Source organism: Bombina bombina, chromosome 2 (genome assembly GCF_027579735.1).
Source record: "Bombina bombina isolate aBomBom1 chromosome 2, aBomBom1.pri, whole genome shotgun sequence".
Classification (NCBI taxonomy): domain Eukaryota; kingdom Metazoa; phylum Chordata; class Amphibia; order Anura; family Bombinatoridae; genus Bombina; species Bombina bombina.
This window is the reverse complement of record NC_069500.1, coordinates 940,146,218-940,170,302: the sequence shown is the minus strand read 5'-3', so window position 1 is coordinate 940,170,302 and position 24,085 is coordinate 940,146,218. Positions and strand designations below refer to the sequence as shown.

At 36.6% G+C, this 24,085-nt stretch overlaps 1 protein-coding gene across 3 annotated transcripts in view; it reads right to left on the bottom strand.

The window, feature by feature from the left end:
* SEPTIN11 (septin 11) overlaps positions 1-24,085 on the bottom strand; it is a 273,295-nt gene that overhangs the window by 21,748 nt on the left and 227,462 nt on the right. For 2 of the 3 annotated variants that reach the window (XM_053703411.1, XM_053703413.1), the window contains 3 exons: positions 19,245-19,377; positions 17,323-17,510; positions 2,400-3,438 (listed from right to left, as the gene is read on the bottom strand). In XM_053703411.1, the coding sequence (XP_053559386.1) occupies positions 3,423-3,438; positions 17,323-17,510; positions 19,245-19,377 (337 nt within the window). In that variant the 3' untranslated portion in view covers positions 2,400-3,422. Of the gene's footprint in view, positions 1-2,399; positions 3,439-17,322; positions 17,511-19,244; positions 19,378-24,085 lie in introns of those variants that run through there. The other variant, XM_053703412.1, reaches the window with a different exon arrangement.

The window sequence follows — 24,085 nt, the reverse complement described above, 5'->3', positions numbered from 1 at the left end:
TCATAGTTTGATTCTATTTGCTAAATTTACAGATATAAAGCAGTAAAAATGTTGTTTTAAATATCTTTTTTTTCCTTTGACAGTACTGTTGATAATTGTGTTTTTGGCATATAAGATGCACTTGATCACAGTTCTTGAGATTCTCAGGCCAGATTTATTTATTTTTTTAAATACCTGAACAGGTGAAATAAAAAGCTGTTTAGTGTCCATCTTTAACAATCAGCTCTCACCAGAGGTAATCCTGAAAATGTGGCCTTTTAAAGGATTTTTAGGGTTGGAATTGAAGAACTTTGTAGTAGAACATGACAGATCAAAATGTTATAGAATACAAATATATGGAAAACACATGATGCAATTTGTAATATAAGGCACAGAATATTTTATTTGGAATTTTTTTAATGGTTACAAAATGTGAGTTTTACATGGCAAAAATATTGTAGTTATAGATGAGCGTAGAATGTTCTGATTTTAACCAGCAGTGAACATTAACACTGTAGTTTCGTAAAAAAAAAACCAATTTCTCTTGTTGCTTGTTTTTGTCTGATTTCATTAAAATATATGGGTCACTAGAAAATGTTTAATGAGATGTTTGTGAGGTTTATTATTAATTTTTGCTGATGGTTACATAGCAGATGCAGGATTCAAGCATCAAATATACTTACATGCAGACGCAGAAGAGCACATCCAATTAGTTTGGAAGGGAGCCACTTATTCCGTGCACAGCCAAGGGCTACTGTGGAAAAAATGTATAAATACAGAAGGAAAAACAAGCAGGTGCAGAGACAAGACGCTGTAAAAAAAAGCTAAACATGGCCCAGGTATTTTTGTTTCTTTCTCTAACACCACTAAATTTTCAGGTTGTAAATATATATATATATATATATATAAATCAAACAAATAAGGTAAGTCCAGCACCTTAGTAAGAAATCTATTCTTTCAAAGTGATAAGTGCACGTACGCCAGTGAGGTCTGCCAACCTCATGGTATGTACATCCAAAAATTTCCAAATTGGCAACAGCACTGTTTAAAATATATATCATTTTATTCAAGCAACATGGGAATAAAATAGCAACGTTTCGAGTCACATAGGACCCTTCTCATGCTTAGTCTGCATGACTGAGGGTCCTACGTGACTCGAAACGTTGCTATTTTATTCCCATGTTGCTTGAATAAAATTATATATATTTTAAACAACGCTGTTGCCAATTTGGAAATTTTTGGATGTATATATATATATATATATATATATATATGTATGTATGAACAAATATATGAACTACAATTTGTCATATATATATAATATACTGGAAATGAAACCATATACTGCATAGAATAATGGAAATAAGATTAATGGATTATAAAAAAAAATGCATAGCATATAAATAGGAGAATAAATATTTTGTTTAAATTCATAGTTACATTTTTATGTATTTATTTATTTTTTGGGTTGATTAACTACATATAAAATAATAATTTAGCTACTTATATTTTGTTTCTAACAGGTTTTGTTTTTAAAAAAGATTAAAAAAAATGCTTTTAATTACTAAAGAGCAATATAACAAGGCATTTTGTCCTAAAATATCAGATAAGATAAAAAACAACTTCCACTTGATAAAAGCTAGTAGTATGGTTTCATGGGTTTAAAAATACAGCCACAATACAGAACCCAAACACTTTGCTCTTTGGAACGTGTAGTGTACAAAGACATATGCTTGTTTAATGGCAGTAATGATGTCTTACTATGCCAGACGCACAGGAAAAATTCTAAATAAACTGTGCAGTTAGTTGTTAAAATAAAAAAATGAAAAAGGAATAAATAAATACACAAAAAAAGACAATACCAGTGCAAACACTAGTGCAAGACTTCTTTTGTACTAGAGCATAATGAGTGATTAAATTACACTCATGGTAAGGAAACTTGTTTTACCATATAAAGAGGTAAAAAAATAATACCTTTGTTGCAGAACATGTGCTCCCTTTGTACTGCACTTAGCTACGCTCCCCTTCACCCAGAGCCATGTTTAGGCAGTGAAAAGGGAAAGAGGGCTTTTTATAGAAGCAAAAAAAAGTGTTTAAATGCATTCATATACAGTTGCTTTCAAGTGAGGGGCAGCTGCAGGCAAAGTGAAATGCGTGAGTTATTAGGTGAAACGCGTGGGGAGCTTAGGAACAAGGCATGTAAAGAGAGAGGCTACCTAGCTATGAACTGAAGGATAGCAGGAAAAACAGGATCAGAAGAGAAAGAAATCCAGAAGTCAAAAGGTAAACATGGGTCGCCACTTCTTGGAATGTATCAGAAGGGGAAAGGCGCTGTCCAGGTAGGAACGGCATAAAAACAAAAAAATACAAAACACAAATTCTGTCAGTTTTCTTACCATGTATGCCATAATACAAGTATGTTTGGGATGTTAATGTCAGGAGTTTATTTGTACATTTGAAACAATAAAATAAAAAAAAATAAAAAACAGCAATGTGGTCAAGAAGCACCTTCACAAATATCCTGCTCTCAAAAGTAATGTACAGACATAAATATTCCTCAAATGTGACATTTATTACAGCTCGGTTGCAGTTGTATAAAAAAGGCTGCTTGTTGCTTTCAAAGCCAGTTGCCTTGCCAAACACTGTGCTTCCTACTGATATATTAATACAATTATCATTATACCCATGGAATGAAATTATTGCATAAACAGAAGTTGCATTAGGCCCCGGCTTTGACGGCCAAAAGAGCATCCGACAAATAGCAAATAGGCAAACAGTTAAGAAAATGATTAATTAGCTTTGCATATTTTGTGATCTGATTTGGGATTATTCATCAGCAACTGGTGCCTTAGCCGGAATATATTCAGAATGGTTTTGCTTTATTCCTGCCAGTCATCATTTATTAGAAAGGGTTACATTAAAAAAAATGGACTTCCTTTTAAGGGAGCCATTTTGTACTAATGACAGGCAAATATTTAAAAGTAAATAAAATATGTATTAATGTCTGCTGGTTTTGTTTGATTGTGCTCATAAGATTTTTTTCATATTATCACAAATATTACATTTGAAAAGTACTAAGTTAACCATTAGTGAAATAAATTTGTCAGATCTCGGCAATGTATTTTTCTGAATCACATGCTCAATTTGTTTGGTGCTTTGCCAAACACATGTGTAATATCCCTTGGTACCAGTGAGGCAATAGCAAACAGGAGTGCAGAATAAATAGCAGAAGATAGGCACGTGTCGCTGCCATTCAAAGCAGGCCAGGCTCGGCAACCCTTACTTTCCAGCAACAAAAAGTCAGAGTGCACGCAGTATCCGCCGCGTGCAGCCAAACATGATGTGTTAAATGAATGATTAGTGATCTGTGTCGAAGGAACACAAATGGCAGGGACACATTACTGCAAAAAGCAGGTGAATGCTGGAAGATCCTTGGCTCGCCTTTATGTGAAGCTCGCACTGTAAGTCAAAAGAAAAAACACAAAACACACAAGAAAAAAAACACATACAGAACACTCACATTAGAAATGGGAAACAGCAAAATAAATAAAGGACAAAGTAAAAAAGAAAATAAAAAAAAAAAGTCATAGCCCCAGCATTCCTTGTTTTGTAGATGCCCATGCAATATTCACCATTAGCCAAAACATAGGAAGAAAACATATAGTCAAACAAATATCATAAAAACTCAATTCTCAGAATCCCTATGTCAAGCTCCTCAATATATCTATATATCTTTATCTATATATCTTTAATAAATATATATATCATGACTATATGCATATGTATGCATAATTGTATATATAGTTCTAGTTTTTAAGCCTTCTTAAATATATAGAAATTCAGACACGTATTATATGGCAAACATTTTAAAGGGATAGGAAAGTCAAAATTAAACTTGTGCATGATGTCATTTTAAGATACTTTTAAATTCACTTCTATTATCAAATGTACCTTTTCTCTTGGTATCCTTTGTTGAAAAATAATAGGTACATATCCTTTACTACTAAGAGCCAGCTGATGATTGGTGGGTACACACATCTTATTATTGGCTTACCAGCTAGTGCCATGGAGTGTATTGCTGTTCTGAAGCTGACTTTAACTATGTGTTTAATCCATTTGCAGGGGTTTAACACACAGTTAAATACAAGCAATCATGCAATAATTAAATGCTCTAACATATTACAGCATTTTCTTTTTTGAATTTTTGTATCCCTTTAAACATTTTTATAAATGAGCTTATTTGCTTTTTTTTTTTTTAGGGTGACATGGCACAAATACTCCTATATATACCCGAAACAAATTGTATCTCAAACTTGACATAGTTGATTTCGTTTTAAATCAGTGTGAATGCAAATATATATATATTTTAAAAGCTTAACACAGAAAATTCTTAGTTTACATAGCTGTAGGAAAAACACAGTAAACATCCTGTTTATAAAGGCCCACACTTAAAAGGATATTAAACAGTATTAGACTGTAATAAACCCTGTTTAACTATGTACAGTTATACATTTTTGCATAATTCATTAGTTATTTATTTTGTCCCCTTTTCCTGTAATGTAATTTTTATAAAGTAATTGATGCCACCATGTTGGAACTTAAGATTTCCCATTATCTCACTCTCCTGCTGAGAGGAATTTTTTAGAGAAATAATTTGATAAGCTTTTCTAAAGTATTGAAATCAACTCCAGAATTTCCATGCAGCCTTGTTTGCACAAAACTCTATTTCATTGCCTGATTTATATCTATCCCTGATTGTTCTCAGCAAAATACAGAGACAAATAGAAAACTAGTTCAAAAATGTGTGTGCCCATTAATTTACAGAAATAAAAGTACTTTATAGAAACTTAACCTTTTACCCTTATAGCTTCAATATTTAAACAACTAATATAATTGTAAAAAATACATCTATATATTATGGCGAATCTTTGCTTTATACTTACTGTTTAACATCCTTTAAGCTTTTCTTTTCCCAATTGTAATCATTTTTATTCTTGTATAAGCAAATAGAAACTTGAACAGCGAGAAGGTGAAGCTAATGTGGTCTTATAATAACAAGAAGCAGAATATTCCAGGGGTCTGAGCATTTCATAAATTATGTAGCCGTATGAATATTTTTCCTAAAACTAACATTATCTTTATGTATTTTGCACGTTTGCATCTGTGTGCGTGTGTTTTGGTATCTATGGATATCTAGTACCAAATGTTGTTTAAATAATAAACAGATCCAATCTATATACTTTTAGTTACTGTCTAGTAAAAGGAATTGTATTGTTTATGTACAACATCGATTAGATTAATACCACAACCCCATGATTTTTCAGAATAATATGTTGTGGTTTTAATTCCGCTTTTTGGGGCAGTGAGTGATTAAAGGGACATTTAACACCACTTGCTTTTATGTAAAAAAAATTGCTTTTTCACAGGGCTAAAAAGCAAAATCTGTAACCTAAGTTTTCAAAATGCTGCAGTTACAAATAGCTATTAAATTCACAGCATTTACAGATATTTTTTCTGGCCTCTCTAGGGAGTATGGGGCAAAGCACAATTTGTACACAAAAGGCAAAAAAGTTTTTAATGTCCTTTTAAGTTTATGACAGTATATACCTAAAGCAGTGTTTTCCCCTGGACTAATTTAAAGGGACAGTCTTGTCCAAAATAAACTTTCATTATTCAGATAGAGCATGTCATTTTAAACAATTTTCCAATTTACTTTTATCACCAATTTTGCTTTGTTCTCTTGGTATTCTTAGTTAAAGCTTAACCTAGGAGGTTCATATGCTAATTTCTTAGACCTTGAAGGCCACCTCTTTTCAGAATGCATTTTAACAGTTTTTCACCACTAGAGGGTGTTAGTTCATGTGTTTCATATAGATAACACTGTACTCATGCACGTGAAGTTATCTGGGAGCAGGCACTGATTGGCTAAACTGCAAGTCTGTCAAAAGAACTGAAATAAAGGGGAAGTTTGCAGAGGCTTAGATACAAGATAATCACAGAGGTTAAAAGTGTATTAATATAACTGTGTTGGTTATGCAAAACTGGGGAATGGGTAATAAAGGGATTATCTATCTTTTAAAACAATAAAAATTCTGGTGTAGACTGTCCCTTTAATTGGCACACTACCCAGCTGATTTTACTGGCCACCTGTCTAAAATGGAACCCAATATTAAGCTAAAGTTAGCCAATATTTTTTTAATGTCTATTGCACAAATTAACATTAACACATTTTATCTTAATCTATGCAATTAATTTGAGCTTTAGATAGTTTAAAAGGGATAGTCTACTTCAATTTTGTTATGGTTTAAAAAGACAGATAACCCCATTATTACCCACTCCCCAGTTGTGCATAACCAACACTGTTATATTAATATACTTTTTACCTCTGTGATTACCTTGTATCTAAGCCTCTGCAGACTGTCCCTTATCTCAGTGCTTTTTACAAACTTGCATTTTATCCAGTTAGTGCTGGTTCCTGCATAACTCCAAAGGAGTGCGCACAATGTTATCTATATGGCACACATGAAATACCACTGTCTGGCTGTGAAAAGCTTATAAAATGCACTGAGATAAGAGGGGCCTGCAGGAACTTTGAAACAGGCAGAGATTTAGAAGTTATTAAGTATATTAATATAACAATGTTGGGTGTGCAAAGCTGGGGTATGGGTAGTAAATGTGTTATATAACTTTTTGAACAAAACAAAAAAAAATAAAAAAAATAAAAAATACACTGTCACTTTAAGTAACAGTAAATGTTAAAACACTGCCCTCACCCAATGCTGCCCGGCTTGCAAAATTTTCTAAAGGTGTAGATGTAAATGTAGATAGAGCTTACTCACAAATGTCTGATTTTGCCAACAGTTATGAGTATTTTACCATTTACATTATTCAACTAATAATTGAATTGAACTAATACCCCACTAGCATCATTTTCTACTTTGATAAACTCTTATATGGCTGTATCTATCTCCCACTTTGATTGGGTAGAATGCAAGACTTTAACACTAATTATCTGCTGGAGCATGCCTAGAAGCAAATAATCTGCTGTGAACTCTGTTGAAATACAACGCGTGTGTTTCTGATGAGAGGGGGGGGTGGATCAGACTAATTCAGACTGTATGGCTATGTAACAAATGCTGCTTATTTTTAAAAATTATTTTAAAATGTCAGCCATTTTTAAACTTTTTTTAAATTTAAAATGCAAATTGTTTTGACTTAATTCACCCTTTTAGGATATGCACAGATCTCAGCATGTTTTATGGCACTTTAATTCTCTAAACTGAATGCTAAGGGAGCAGTGATATTACTGACCAGATTTCCTATTAATATTATAAGCAGCCCATTTCCACAATAGTAATTGTGTTTTAGGCTCTCATCCAACTATCATTTTCTGTAAACTATTTCTGTTAAAAATAACACCATTGGGATAGCCCTGAAACTACTTCCAAGGATGTCGGCCAAAGACCATTGCAGTGGGGATATGTATTAGCTAAATGAATTGCTCAGTGCATGGGATTACTGTAGTGTTCTATTAGGAAACATATCAAGTAGATGTAAAGAAATGACTGTAGTCTATCTCTGGTGCTCATCATATTTATTACTAAGCCTTCTTTTTGTCTATTAATTGTTTCTCTCTTACTTTTCCCATTGGGTATACAACAAGGATTACAACTCCTAAATTAAACTCAACAACTCTAAAGTGCTTCCTATTCCGTGATTATTTTTTAATTCTTTAGAAACATTTAATCTGAGACCCAATCCCAATTAACATTTAATCTGAGACCCAATCCCAATTAACATTTTTTAATCACCGTTTGCATATTAGGCCTTGTTTATAGCTGGAAAAAAATACATCATTTTAATAAAAAAATGTTATTTTGGGATTTGAGAATGTCCCTTCTTCGACAGTTTGGCAAAAACTAACCAAAAACATAGGGAGTGACAAACGTCATGACAAATCGCAGTTTAGTTCATGTTCTTTTCATAACTGGGTTGGAGGTTATTGTTAGAATCCAAAATGATCAAATTTATTCGTGCTGTAACACAGATGTTTTGAGGGGTTCAGTGAAAACATAGCTTAAAGGCACATGAAACCCAAAATTTTCCTTTCATGATTTAGACAGAATACAATTTCAAACAATTTTCCAATTTACTTCTATTATTTAATTTGCTTCTTTCTCTTGTTATATTTTGCTGAAATGTTTAACTAGGAAAGTTCATGTGCAGCAGAGAACCTAGGTCTTAGCTGCTGATTGGTGGCTGCATATATAAAGTGATTGTCATTGGCTCACCCATGTGTTCAGTTAGAAACCAGTAGTGCACGGCTGCTCCTTCAACAAATGATACCAAGAGAATAAAACTGATTAGATAATAGAAGTACATTACAAAGTTGTTTAAAATTGTATTCTCTATCTGAATCATGAAATCATTTTTTTGGGTTTCATGTCCCTTTAAAGGGCTATAAAAGTTGAAAAATGATATGCTCCTGAGCGTAAACCACCGTTGATCCAATCAGCAGTGCTAGTTCCACATCTGAGTCGTGTGACTACCACAGCTGATTGGATCAGCAGTGGTTTCTGCTTGGGACCAGCAGCGCTCTGTGGAGACCTGTGCAGTACTTCACAGTCAGAATTAGGAACATCACAACAGACAGAAAGGTGCAACTCTGTCAAGGCCTCCACACCAGGTCCCAAGTACAAATCAAGCAGTCCAAAAGACAGCAGCACTTACCACTTCCAGAATTGCAGAAATGTATTGAAACACCAAGGTGCACAAGATAACAACGTTTCGGACCTCAGTCCTTAATCATGTCAGTATCAGTGACCAGAGCAGTACTTCTACTGTGTGTATAACCCCTTTGTGGTTCTTAATTACATGCTTTCACGAATTAGAGCATATCATTTTTTGACTAATATATACCTTTAAGACTACAGACCCAGCTAACTATTTTAATCATCTTTGGGACATTATGCTAAAATGGCTATTTTTTAAATGTATTAATCAATATTTCTGCAAAGTAAACTGCTATGCAAAGCACTGCAGTCCTTTCTGGCAGTTAAATGGTCTGTGCTTCTCTGCTTAGGGGATGAGGACATTTATAGTCTTAGTCCTGTAATTCTTTGCAGAAACAAGCAATTGCTTAGTGACATGAATCATTCAAAGTATGTTCTTTAAAATGCTGCCAAGTATGTGCATCTGTGATTAGCCAAGTGTAAACAAAACAGGTGCTGAACGCAAGACAGCGTTTCCATCTGTCCTATTGATGTCTACCAATTGGTAGTAAATGGATTCATCTGGTGCATACCACAGAGGATTAAAATAAACCACTATCTTAAAATCATAGGCATGCCAGAGTTTTGCAATGCTTTGGAATACTGAGCTTTGATGCCAATACAAAGGCCAGTTGCCAACGTGCACTGAGGTATGCGGAAGACAAGCACCCTTTTATTTACTCTATAGGGATAAGTAGCTAGTTAGCTAATGCCATATATGTGTTTTATTTATTAGTGAAGGTCTAAAGCATACTGTTAATATTTTAAGACAAGAAAAAAAAATACAAATTAAAGGGACACTGAACCCAAATTTTTTATTTCGTGATTCAGAATGTAATTTTAAGCAGCTTTCTAATTTACTCCTATTATCAATTTTTCTTCATTCTCTTGCTATCTTTATTTGAAAAAAGAGAATGCAATTTTAAGCAACTTTCTAATTTACTCCTATTATCAATTCTTCTTTATTCTCTTGCTATCTTTATTTGAAAAAGAAGGCATCTAAGCTTTTTTCTTAGTTCAGAACTCTGGAAAACAATTTTTTTATTGGTGGATGAATTTATCCACCAATCAGTAAGGACAACCCAGGTTGTTCACCAAAAATGGGCCGGCATCTAAACGTACATTCTTGCATTTCAAATAAAGATACCAAGAGAATAAAGACAATTTGATAATAGGAGTAAATTAGAAAGTTGCTTAAAATTTCATGCTCTATCTGAATCACAAAAGAAAAAAAACAGAATTTATGCTTACCTGATAAATTACTTTCTCCAACGGTGTGTCCGGTCCACGGCGTCATCCTTACTTGTGGGATATTCTCTTCCACAACAGGAAATGGCAAAGAGCCCAGCAAAGCTGGTCACATGATCCCTCCTAGGCTCCGCCTACCCCAGTCATTCGACCGACGTAAAGGAGGAATATGCATAGGAGAAATCATATGATACCGTGGTGACTGTAGTTAGAGAAAATAATTCATCAGACCTGATTAAAAAAACCAGGGCGGGCCGTGGACCGGACACACCGTTGGAGAAAGTAATTTATCAGGTAAGCATAAATTCTGTTTTCTCCAACATAGGTGTGTCCGGTCCACGGCGTCATCCTTACTTGTGGGAACCAATACCAAAGCTTTAGGACACGGATGATGGGAGGGAGCAAATCAGGTCACCTAGATGGAAGGCACCACGGCTTGCAAAACCTTTCTCCCAAAAATAGCCTCAGAAGAAGCAAAAGTATCAAATTTGTAAAATTTGGTAAAAGTGTGCAGTGAAGACTAAGTCGCTGCCTTACATATCTGATCAACAGAAGCCTCGTTCTTGAAGGCCCATGTGGAAGCCACAGCCCTAGTGGAGTGAGCTGTGATTCTTTCAGGAGGCTGCCGTCCGGCAGTCTCATAAGCCAATCGGATGATGCTTTTAAGCCAAAAAGAGAGAGAGGTAGAAGTTGCTTTTTGACCTCTCCTTTTACCTGAATAAACAACAAACAAAGAAGATGTTTGTCTGAAATCCTTTGTAGCCTCTAAATAGAATTTTAGAGCACGAACTACATCCAAATTGTGTAACAAACGTTCCTTCTTTGAAACTGGATTCGGACACAAAGAAGGCACAACTATCTCCTGGTTAATATTTTTGTTAGAAACAACTTTCGGAAGAAAACCAGGTTTAGTACGCAAAACCACCTTATCTGCATGGAACACCAGATAAGGAGGAGAACACTGCAGAGCAGATAACTCTGAAACTCTTCTAGCAGAAGAAATTGCAACCAAAAACAAAACTTTCCAAGATAGTAACTTAATATCTACGGAATGTAAGGGTTCAAACGGAACCCCTTGAAGAACTGAAAGAACTAAATTGAGACTCCAAGGAGGAGTCAAAGGTTTGTAAACAGGCTTGATTCTAACCAGAGCCTGAACAAAAGCTTGAACATCTGGCACAGCCGCCAGCTTTTTGTGAAGTAAGACAGATAAAGCAGAAATCTGTCCCTTCAAAGAACTTGCAGATAATCCTTTCTCCAAACCTTCTTGTAGAAAGGATAGAATCTTAGGAATTTTTATCTTGTTCCATGGGAATCCTTTAGATTCACACCAACAGATATATTTTTTCCATATTTTATGGTAAATTTTCCTAGTTACAGGCTTTCTAGCCTGAATAAGAGTATCAATGACAGAATCTGAAAAACCACGCTTTGATAAAATCAAGCGTTCAATCTCCAAGCAGTCAGTTGGAGTGAAGCCAGATTCGGATGTTCGAATGGACCTTGAACAAGAAGGTCCTGTCTCAAAGGTAGCTTCCATGGTGGAGCCGATGACATATTCACCAGGTCTGCATACCAAGTCCTGCGTGGCCACGCAGGAGCTATCAAGATCACCGAAGCCCTCTCCTGATTGATCCTGGCTACCAGCCTGGGAATGAGAGGAAACGGTGGGAATACATAGGCTAGGTTGAAGGTCCAAGGTGCTACTAGTGCATCTACTAGAGTCGCCTTGGGATCCCTGGATCTGGACCCGTAGCAAGGAACCTTGAAGTTCTGACGAGACGCCATCAGATCCATGTCTGGAATGCCCCATAATTGAGTTATTTGGGCAAAGATTTCCGGATGGAGTTCCCACTCCCCCGGATGGAAAGTCTGACGACTCAGAAAATCCGCTTCCCAATTTTCCACTCCTGGGATGTGGATTGCAGACAAGTGGCAGGAGTGGCGTCGGTCGTGACAATGACCCACTCTGGTCTGCGGAAGCTCATTCCCTGTGACAGGTTGTTCAGGGTCAGCCACCAACTGAGTGAATCTCTGGTTCTCTGATTTACTTGGATCGTCGGAGACAAGTCTGTATAATCCCCATTCCACTGTCTGAGCATGCACAGTTGTAATGGTCTTAGATGAATTCGTGCAAAAGGAACTATGTCCATTGCCGCAACCATCAAACCTATTACTTCCATGCACTGCGCTATGGAAGGAAGAAGAACAGAATGAAGTACTTGACAAGAGCTTAGAAGTTTTGATTTTCTGGCCTCTGTCAGAAAAATCTTCATTTCTAAGGAGTCTATTATTGTTCCCTAAGAAGGGAACTCTTGTTGACGGGGACAGAGAACTTTTTTCTATGTTCACCTTCCACCCGTGAGATCTGAGAAAGGCTAGGACAATGTCCGTATGAGCATTTGCCTTTGACAGAGACGACGCTTGAATCAGTATGTCGTCCAAGTAAGGTACTACTGCAATGCCCCTTGGTCTTAGCACCGCTAGAAGGGACCCTAGTACCTTTGTGAAAATCCTTGGAGCAGTGGCTAATCCGAATGGAAGTGCCACAAACTGGTAATGCTTGTCCAGAAACGCAAACCTTAGGAACCGATGATGTTCCTTGTGGATAGGAATATGTAGATACGCATCCTTTAAATCCACCGTGGTCATGAATTGACCTTCCTGGATGGTAGGAAGAATTGTTCGAATGGTTTCCATTTTGAACGATGGAACCCTGAGAAATTTGTTTAGAATCTTGAGATCTAAAATTGGTCTGAATGTTCCCTCTTTTTTTGGGAACTATGAACAGATTGGAGTAAAACCCCATCCCTTGTTCTCCTAATGGAACAGGATAAATCACTCCCATTCTTAACAGGTCTTCTACACAATGTAAGAACGCCTGTCTTTTTATTTGGTCTGAAGACAATTGAGACCAATGGAACCTTCCCCTTGGGGGTAGTTCCTTGAATTCCAGGAGATAACCTTGAGAAACTATTTCTAGTGCCCAAGGATCCTGAACATCTCTTGCCCAAGCCTGAGCAAAGAGAGAGAGTCTGCCCCCCACCAGATCCGGTCCCGGATCGGGGGCCAATACTTCATGCTGTTTTAGTAGCAGTGGCAGGTTTCTTGGCCTGCTTACCCTTGTTCCAGCCTTGCATTGGTCTCCAGGCTGGTTTGGTTTGAGAACTATTACCCTCTTGCTTAGAGGGTGTAGAATTTGAGGCTGGTCCGTTTCTGCGAAAGGGACGAAAATTTGGCTTATTTTTAGCCTTAAAAGACCTATCCTGAGGAAGGGCGTGGCCCTTTCCCCCAGTGATGTCTGAAATAATCTCTTTCAAGTCAGGGCCAAATAGCGTTTTACCTTTGAAAGGGATGTTAAGCAATTTGTTCTTGGAGGACACATCCGCTGACCAAGACTTTAGCCAAAGCGCTCTGCGCGCCACAATTGCAAAACCTGAATTTTTCGCCGCTAATCTAGCTAATTGCAAAGTGGCGTCTAAGATAAAAGAGTTAGCCAATTTAAGTGCTTGAACTCTGTCCATAACCTCCTCATATGAAGAGTCTTTATTGAGCGACTTTTCTAGTTCTTCGAACCAGAAACACGCTGCTGTAGTGACAGGAACAATGCATGAAATTGGTTGTAGAAGGTAACCTTGCTGAACAAACATCTTTTTAAGCAAACCCTCTAATTTTTTATCCATAGGATCTTTGAAAGCACAACTATCTTCTATAGGGATAGTAGTGCGTTTGTTTAGAGTAGAAACCGCCCCCTCGACCTTGGGGACTGTCTGCCATAAGTCCTTTCTGGGGTCGACCATAGGAAATAACTTTTTAAATATAGGGGGAGGAACAAAAGGTATGCCGGGCCTTTCCCATTCCTTATTTACAATGTCCGCCACCCGCTTGGGTATAGGAAAAGCATCGGGGGGCACCGGGACCTCTAGGAACTTGTCCATCTTACATAATTTCTCTGGAATGACCAAATTGTCACAATCATCCAGAGTAGATAACACCTCCTTAAGCAGAGCGCGGAGATGTTCCAATTTAAATTTAAAAATAATAACATCAGGTTCAGCTTGTTGAGAAATTTTTCCTGAATCTGAAATTTCTCCCTCAGACAAAACCTCCCTGCTGGCCCCTTCAGATTGGCGTGAGGGTACATTAGAACCATTATCATCAGCGTCCTCATGCTCTTCAGTATCTAAAACAGAGCAATCGCGCTTTCTCTGATAAGTAGGCATTTTAGACAAAATGTTTTTAATAGAATTATCCATTACAGCCGTTAATTGTTGCATAGTAAGAAGGATTGGCGCACTAGATGTACTAGGGGCCTCTTGTGTGGGCAAGACTGGTGTAGACATAGAAGGGGATGATGCAGTACCATGCTTACTCCCCTCGCTTGAGGAATCATTTTGGGCAACATCATTATCAGTGGCATCATTGTCCCTACTTTGTCCGGACACTAAGTCACATTCATCACATATATTTAAATGGGGAGGAACCTTGGCTTCCAAACATACAGAACATCGTCTATCTGATGGTTCAGACATGTTAACAGGCATAAACTTGATAACAAAGCACAAAAAACGTTTTAAAATAAAACCGTTACTGTCACTTTAAATTTTAAACTGAACACACTTTATTACTGAATATGCGAAAAAGTATGAAGGAATTGTTCAAAATTCACCAAAATTTCACCACAGTGTCTTAAAGCCTTAAAAGTATTGCACACCAAAAGCTTTAACTCTTAAAATAACGGAACCGGAGCCGTTTTTACATTTAACCCCTATACAGTCCCTGGTATCAGCTTTGCTGAGACCCAACCAAGCCCAGAGGGGAATACGATACCAAATGACGCCTTCTATAAGCTTTTTCAGTGGTTCTTAGCTCCTCACACATGCATCTGCATGCCTTGCTTTCCAAAAACAACTGCGCATTAGTGGCGCGAAAATGAGGCTCTGCCTATGACTAGAAAAGGCCCCCAGTGAAAAAGGTGTCCAATACAGTGCCTGCCGTTTTTTTTAATACATCCCCAAGATTAAAAGAACTATTTATAGATAACATCCATTAAATATACTCATAATGTAAACGTTTTAGCCCAGAAAAATGTCTACCAGTCTTTAAAGCCCTTGTGAAGCCCTTTATTCTTATACTAAACTAAGAAAATGGCTTACCGGTTCCCATAGGGAAAATGACAGCTTCCAGCATTACCAAGTCTTGTTAGAAATGTGTCATACCTCAAGCAGCAAAAGTCTGCTCACTGTTTCCCCCAACTGAAGTTAATTCATCTCAACAGTCCTGTGTGGAAACAGCCATCGATTTTAGTAACGGTTGCTAAAATCGTTTTCCTCTTACAAACAGAAATCTTCATCTCTTTTCTGTTTCAGAGTAAATAGTACATACCAGCACTATTTTAAAATAACAAACTCTTAATTGAAGAATAAAACTACATTTAAACACCAAAAAAACTCTTAGCCATCTCCGTGGAGATGTTGCCTGTGCAACGGCAAAGAGAATGACTGGGGTAGGCGGAGCCTAGGAGGGATCATGTGACCAGCTTTGCTGGGCTCTTTGCCATTTCCTGTTGGGGAAGAGAATATCCCACAAGTAAGGATGACGCCGTGGACCGGACACACCTATGTTGGAGAAATGTGTGTTCAGTGTCCCTTTAATTCATTCCTTGTATAATATCACTACACCTACAGATTCTCGTGGGATACTGAACTGATATCAACTAACAAAAACTTTAATGTAATATGCATCTAATTGGTTATTTTTTATTATGCTCTTTAAACATAGTTGTAGTTTTGATAGTGTCTGCTTGACAACGATTCCTTAAACAAATAAACTGAATTTAGAATGGTAAAAAGATTATTCAATGTAACGTCTCAACTAGAAAAAGGAGTTTTAAAATGACCATTCTATAAAAAAAAATATGCTCTAATTCGCTAGAACATGGAATTTAACACTAGTGATGCCCCCAACTCTATGTGTTTAAGCCCATCAAAGGAGTTAAATACATAGTTAAAGTACTGCGTGAAAGCAGCCTACTAAATAAATTAGGGAAAAGATAGGTGATGCAATTTTCAATGATAATGAACATGATCTCGCCTTTACAATGAGACCCCTAGTAAACTTGCAAGCTTCCAAGCCTAGGCCCTTGTCTAGGTCCTAAAAAATGTTTCTTAAAGGGACATTTAACACAAAACAAATGCTAGATAGAATGATGCATTCAAAGAAAAGATTAGTCTGAGAATAACATGTTGCTTTATATTTAAAGTTTCATTAGCTGTTTAAATATTGGCAAAATAAGTGTAAAGTTTTAGTCTCTATAAAACAGTGGGAGCTGCCATGTTGTAACTTAGGTTATCTTCTCTGCTGTGGCCAATAAGGGACAGTTACAAATAGGTCACTAGAGTGTGCAGCCAATGGCTGTATGAAATAGAATAGTGTTTAGCACTTACATTTCTAACAGGGACGGAAAAACCTCACAATTTCAGAATGGAATTACAGGAAAAGGGGACAAAAAAAATTATGAAAGTATATTGCAAAGTTTTTTTAAATATACGATTTAGCCTTTTATATTATATTCTCAAAGTGTTTAATGTGTCTTTAATAATGATGCTGGCTCATAAAATTGAAATAAATGTGCAATTCATGCACTAAAGTATCTGTATAGACTGTATAGACTATCTGTATAGGCTTAATACATTCCTGCTGGCAACAAGAGCTGTGTTTGTGGGTCGGATGAGCTACCTTTGAAGTGGTTAGTTTGCACACTCAAAAAGGTAGAAAATTCCTCCCAAAATGGCATTACCAAAAGGTATCTAAAATCTGTGTGCAAAACAATATTTTTTTTTCCTTTTGTGTTTTAAAACATCTATGGGCACCTATAGATAGCATTTGGAAAGAACTAGCAAAACATGATTGACTGATAGAATAATCACAGGCTGCAGTAGACAACCTTATGATTTATAAGTTGAATTCTTCTATACTACTCCCTACTGGGAAAGAATAATTATGTTAAGATATCAATAAACATCTAATGTAGATTGGCTTAATCTGCCTCTCCCTGTTATATACACAAAATGAAGATTTGCTACTGATTGGCCATAACTGACTATTTCAGTAGCTAAAACAATGAGCTACCATAGGACTGTATAGCTTGCAGGTTTTTGATTGGGGTTATGCTTGTGTTGCAGGTGAGGAAATATAACCCCCTACTATAAGTGACATGAGACCTACAAATAATAAATAAAACAAGCATGTTTTTCTCGATATCAGGAGATTGTGTAACCAAAGGTGAGATGGGGAGTGAACACGCAAGGCTACAGGCTCTTACTTTTTCTTGTCCTTGTCTTTCTTGGTTTGCTGAGTGCCGGCCTGCTGAGCCTGGGACTGGAGTAGCTGTGTGGCCGCTTTCTTCTTCTGGAACATGCTCACTTCATCCTCTATCTCCTTCTTTTTGTCGTCTACTTTCTTTTTCTCTTCTTGGTGAGTTCTCTTGAGTAGGTCAAACTTCTCATGGAGCTGGAGCACAAGGAGAGTAGCAGAATGAGAAGCAATGTAGAACAATAGCAATGCCACTGCTTTATTATACTAAGAAAGAATTATGTTTGCTGTCATTCCTACCATTATTATGTATATACTCTTAAACAAAACAATGACAGGGAGATAAATAGAGTTAAAGTAAGTGTATACAAGTATCTATCTATCTATCTATCTATCTATCTATCTGTCTGCCTATCTGCCTATCTATCTATCTATCTATCTATCTATCTATCTGACCCATCGAAAAGAGGAAACACTAGAATCCAGTTTTGTAATTGGAAATGATAAATATTAGTCTAATACGCAGTATTTACTGGCTACAATAATTTTCGTTTAGTTTGTCATCTGAATTAGTGTGTGTATGTAAAATATAATAATAATAATAATATATATATATACTGTATATATATTACATACATACACATACTGGTATAGTGAATCTGCCTTAAATGAGTGACAGCAACCTGGGTGCTAGGTAAATCCACATAAATCCAAAGAAAACAAAGCACTCTCAGGGTTTGTAATCCAAATGTGAATGTTAATGTGACATTTTCAGATATATTATAATCTACTTCCTCAGACAAATATGTGTGATAAAACAGTGCCTTAAATCATGTGTGTATCTGTGTGCAACTCGTGAGACACAGTTAATGGTCAAAAGTGAGATGCTGTTAAAGGCTGTAAATTATCCCAGGACAGGGCCGAACAATATGTGACTGTGTTGCATTTCTGTCCATGGTTTGGAATACCTTAGGAAACTAAATTATTACCCTAAACAATAAGACACTTGGGAACTCTGAATTAATTATATAATTAAGGGGTAGTGTTTTTAGGCAAGCAGCTCATAATTATATGCAAAGCTGCTGCAGAAACACCCTTTCAAAAGTTCTGGGCTGCTACCTCTTGTTTACAAAGCTTTTCTATAGTGAATGTTAGACAACAATGCACTAGTGACAGTTTCAGCAGAAGCTATTTTACAAAATAAAGGTAGAATGGATCATTGGGAACACATTAGAGACAATTTTAATGTACACTGTCCCTTTAAATTGTAAGGAACAGGGCCTTGTAATCCTTCTGTCCTAGTCTGCCTTCCCATGCTTGTCTTTATTTATTTGCATCTGTTGGTGCATTATAAATAAAGCTATTGATAATAATAATTCCTGTCAGTTATAAACTCTTTTTAGAATTTTTTTGGAAGGCTACTGATGACACTCAATAACTTTTAAATGCTTAAAGGGACAGTCTAGTCAAAAATAAACTTTCATGATTCAGATAGGGCATGCAGTATTAAACAACTTTCCAATTTACTTTTGTCATCAAATTAGCTTTGTTCTCTTGGTATTCTTTGTTGAACGCTAAACCTAGGTAGGCTAATTTGCTTATTTCTAATCCCTTGAAGGCTGCCTCTTATCTCAGTGCATTTTGACATTTTTTCACAATTAGACAGTGCTAGTTCATGTGTGCCATATAGATAACATTAAGCGCACTCCTGTTGAGTTATTTATGAGTACGCACTGATTGCATAAAATGCATGTCTGTCAAAATACCTTAAATAAGGGGGCCGTCTGCAGAGGCTTAGATACAAGGTAATCACAGAAGAAAAAAGTAACAGTGTTGTTTATGCAAAACTGAGAATGGGTATTAAAGGGATTATCTATCTTTTTAAACAATAAAAATTCTGGAGAAGATTGTCCCTTTAATACGGCTCCTTACTTCTTTTTCGGCCTCTTTGAGTTCTGCTTCTTTTTCTTTTACCCTCATCACAAACATTTGCCTCATTTCTTCCTCCTTTTTCTGTAGTTCTCCAAGAAATTCATTCCTCTTAGCTTCATATGTTTCCTGAAGGCTGTTAAAAACATAGAACATATACCTCAAAAATTGCTTGAAACATTAACTCTATAAAGGCATGAACCTATGATACTCTTTAATAAAGCATTTTTGCCCCATTCCATTCTTTTAAAGTTTATCATACCAAAAAAATAAAATTCAAACTCAGATATTGTTGGCATCATTTTTTTATGGCATTCTAATCCATTAGAAACACAGCAACTTAAAGGGATAATAAACACCTTGACATTTTAATATACAATGTTTAGTTATGCAATATACTGCCATTATTTATTTTGCCGCCTTTTCAATGAAATTTGTGGCTTTTCTAATTCTTAGAACTCTCAAGGCTAACCTTGCTACATATATTTCCCAGGACATACTTGAAAACGAGAGAAATCTCAATGTATGCTTCCTGGTAAAATATTTTATAAATAAATAAATTGGATTTAATAGATAACAACTGCAAAACAATACTAACATTATGACCATGGTTAGCCTTGATGTATGCAAACTCTAACCCAGATTGGCCCTACCAAATAAGGCAAGTGGAGTTTAGCTACTGAAAATCTACTGCAGCTACCATGATGTTAATTTATTTTAAAAATGTTTAGATCTGGCTGGTATGTTATTCTATGGAAAGACAACAGAAATGTCTTGTCATTAAAAGGTGTTTACTGTTAGACTAAAGTGTCGATGTTGTCAGTTTGTTTTTCTGTTCCTTCTAAAAAAAGGGGCTGTCCCTGCGAGTAGCAAGATGTCTCCCATACAAATAACGAGAACTCTCTGCTAGGTAGAAGTTCGCAATGAAGGGCAAGTACAGAGAAGGAAACCGGCGTGTTTTAAAATTTGATTATATGCCTTATACAAATCAAATTACGCTGTTTTCAGTGCACTGTACCTTAAATTTGCTGTAATCTCCATATGCATAGGTTTTCCTTTCAGAATAATTAGTGTTTTGAGTATTTTGGTGAAAACTTGCCACTTTTTTACTGGCGAAACAAAACAGTGAGAAGTGTAGTACGAAAATGTTTATAGAATTACGCTGGGATTTGAGAGAAAATTTCATATACGCCCATGAAACGCTCATGTACAGCCCATTTTACAAAAAAAAAAAAAAAAATTACACTTCAAATTTCTTGCTTTTTTTTTTGCACATCCAGTATACTTAAATTACGTTTTACGCTGAGCATAGTTAATACGATTTATTCCTATGTAATTTAGCTACAAATTTTACATTTTTAATAAAGTACAATTTTTCGTGAACAATTTTAACAATGTTGATGCACCTTAATACAAAAATGTTCTCTGCATATTTTTATGTGAATGGGTCAATTATTCATTTTGTAAGATTTTTAAATTATGAATTTGATTGTACACTTTAGTAATGTATACATCTCCTTTCCATAAGAAAAGGAAATTTATGCTTACCTGATAAATTTATTTCTTTTACGATATGACGAGTCCACGGATTTCATCCTTACTTATGGGATTACGCCTCCTGGTCAGCAGGAAGTGGCAAAGAGCACCACAGCAGAACTCTATGTATATAGCTCCTCCCTTCCTTCCCACTCCAGTCATTCGACCGAAGTTAGGAAGAGAAAGGAAAAGCCAAAGGTGCAGAGGTGACTGAAGTGCAACAAAAATAAGTAAATACCTGTCTTAGAAATGACTGGGGTGGGCCGTGGACTTGTCATATCGTAAAAGAAATACATTTATCAGGTAAGCATAAATTTCCTTTTCTTTTACAAGATATCCACGGATTTTATCCTTACTTATGGAATACAACACCAAAGCTATAGGACACGGATGAAAGGGAGGGACAAGATAGGAACCTAAACGGAAGGCACCACTGCTTGAAGAACCTTTCTCCCAAAAACCAGCCTCAGATGAAGCAAAAGTATCAAATTTGGAAAATTTGGAAAAAGTGTGAAGAGACGACCAAGTTGCAGCCTTGCAAATCTGTTCAACAGAATCATTGCTTTTAAATGCCCATGAGGAAGCCACAGCCATAGTGGAATGAGCCGTAATTCTTTCAGGAGGCTGCTGTCCAGCAGTCTCATATGCCAGACGGATGATACTCTTCAGCCAAAAAGAGAGGTAGCCGTAACTTTCTGACCCCTACGCTTTCCATTGATGGCCGAGGATTGGACTGAAGGGCTCGGCATGTATTCAGAATCTTTAACTTTAACTACATTTTCTTAAAATTAGGAGAAGGTGAGAACGGGATACCCGGTCTTTCCCATTCCCGCGTAATAATTTCCGAGATTCTCTTAGGAACCGGAAAAACATCAGAGTAAGCAGGCACCTCTAAATATTTGTCCATCTTACATAATTTCTCTGGTGGAAACACAATAGAGTCACAGTCATCCAGAGTCGCTAAAACCTCCTGAAGTAACAGGCGGAGGTGTTCAAGCTTAAATCTGAAGGACATTACGTCCAAGTCCGTCTGAGGTAACACACTTTCTGAGTCGGAAAGTTCCCCCTCAGACAGAAGTTCCCTGACCCCCAATTCAGATCCCTGTGAGGGTACCTCGGAAATAGCCATCAAAGCATCAGAAGTCGCAGGAATCAGCGTGGCCTCTTTCCTGCTGCGTTTGCCCTGCAACAATGGCAACTTAGATAAAACCTCTGTAAGGGTAGATCACATAACTGCAGCCATATCCTGCAGAGTAAATGAAGTGGACGCGGTTGAGGAACACGGCGTCGCTTGGGTGGGCGTTAAAGGTTGTGACGCTTGGGGAGAAAGTAGCAGCATACCCTGATTCTCATCAGTCTGAGAATCATCCTTATACATATTTGCATTAAAGAAAATCTGTTCTTTACATTGTAAGGCCCTTTCAGTACATGAGGGACAAAAAGTAAGAGGGGGTTCCACATTGGCATCTAAACACATAGAACAAGTACTTTCCAGAAGTTCAGACATGTTAAACAGACTAGCAATAGCAATAATAGTCGTTCTTTACTTGATATATTGAACTCTGAAGTCAAAACATATACTCAAAAATTTTGAACTAAAAAGTGTACTGCGCCTTTAAATAATAAAAGTGCAACAATTTTTCTGATATCGATCAAAACAACGTTTGCAGCAATAAAAAATGCTTTTAAGTGCCCAAATTAACTTAACAATATTTCACCGCTTGTTTGGTTATGTTATATAACAATTTATATCAATTTTTTAATCACACTCCAGGCCCCTGCACCTCGCCACAGCTCTGCTGCGGCGCCTACCTGCCCCCAGATCACACTGATTCTGCTTAAGTAGCGCTCCTATCATATCACTAACCCAGGCAAAGAGAATGACTGGGGTGGGAGGGAAGGGAGGAGCTATATATACAGCTCTGCTGTGGTGCTCTTTGCCACTTCCTGCTGACCAGGAGGCGTAATCCCATAAGTAAGGATGAAATCCGTGGACTCATTATATCTTGTAAAAGAAAATGCAGTATATGACCCTTAAAGAGACAAACTGTTTTCAGGGTAGAAAGTGGAAATACAAGGACTGGCAAGCATTCTTATAGAAACTCACCGGCCCAGGGATCTTTTTAGAATTGGGCCTAAAAGAGGACAGTTTAAAATGTATTAGTTTTTTTTTTTTTTTTTTAAATTTACATTTCTTTCCAGTTTGCTTGTCAGGCATCCAAAGGCCGGTCTCTCTCCATCAGTAGAGCTATAGAAATTGTCCTTTCAGTCAATGAGAGTTGCTGTATTCATTTTAATTTACATTTAAACAGCTGTTACTTAACATTTTGTTCAGACAAAACATTTTCAACATGATGCTTTTATATGCATAGAAGGAAACTGTTGACTGCAATGTCATCTTGTAATGATGTGCTCCCCTGAAGAGGGAATTTTATTTTTATGGGACATTTTACACAGTAATATTATATCATGCATTAATTATTCATTCCTAATCTTTCTAGAAATATAGGCTAATGGTTAACTTGTATAACATAGTAACATAGTAACATAGTAGATAAGGTTGAAAAAAGACTGAAGTCCATCGAGTTCAACCTATACAAATCTAAAATACTTACAAAAAGCTCCAGTTAAGCTTAAATAACCCCATTAAAATGTGACCCATTTAATACTAGCAATCATATCCATGAATTTTGTTTATATACAGAAATTTATCCAGACTATTTTTAAATGTATCTATGGTATTGGCATTCACTACCTCCTTTGGTAATGAGTTCCACAATTTTATTGCTCTTACAGTGAAAAAACGTTTCCGTTGCAGGAGATTAAATCTCCTTTCCTCCAACCTTAAATTATGACCTCTTGTCAGAACCAATTTTCTTGGAATAAAAAGAGCTTCTGCCATCTCTGTATATGGGCCTTGAATATATTTATATAAAGTAATCATGTCACCTCTCAAGCGCCTTTTTTCTAAAGAGAACAGACCCAGTTTGGCTAGCCTCTCCTCATAGGTTAATTTCTCCAATCCCCTTATTAGCTTTGTGGCCCTTCTCTGAACTTTTTCTAGTTCTGCAATATCTTTTTTAGCAATCGGTCCCCAGAACTGCACTCCAAACTCAAGGTGAGGTCTTACCAGGGCTTTATATAATGACAGAATTATGGTTTCCTCCCTTGAATCAATGCCTCTTTTAATACATGCTAGTATCTTATTAGCCTTTGAAGCCGCTGCCCTGCATTGTGCACTCATTTTTAGCTTGTTATCTATTACTACTCCCAAATCCCTTTCCTCCTGTGTTTGGCTAAGTCTTGTC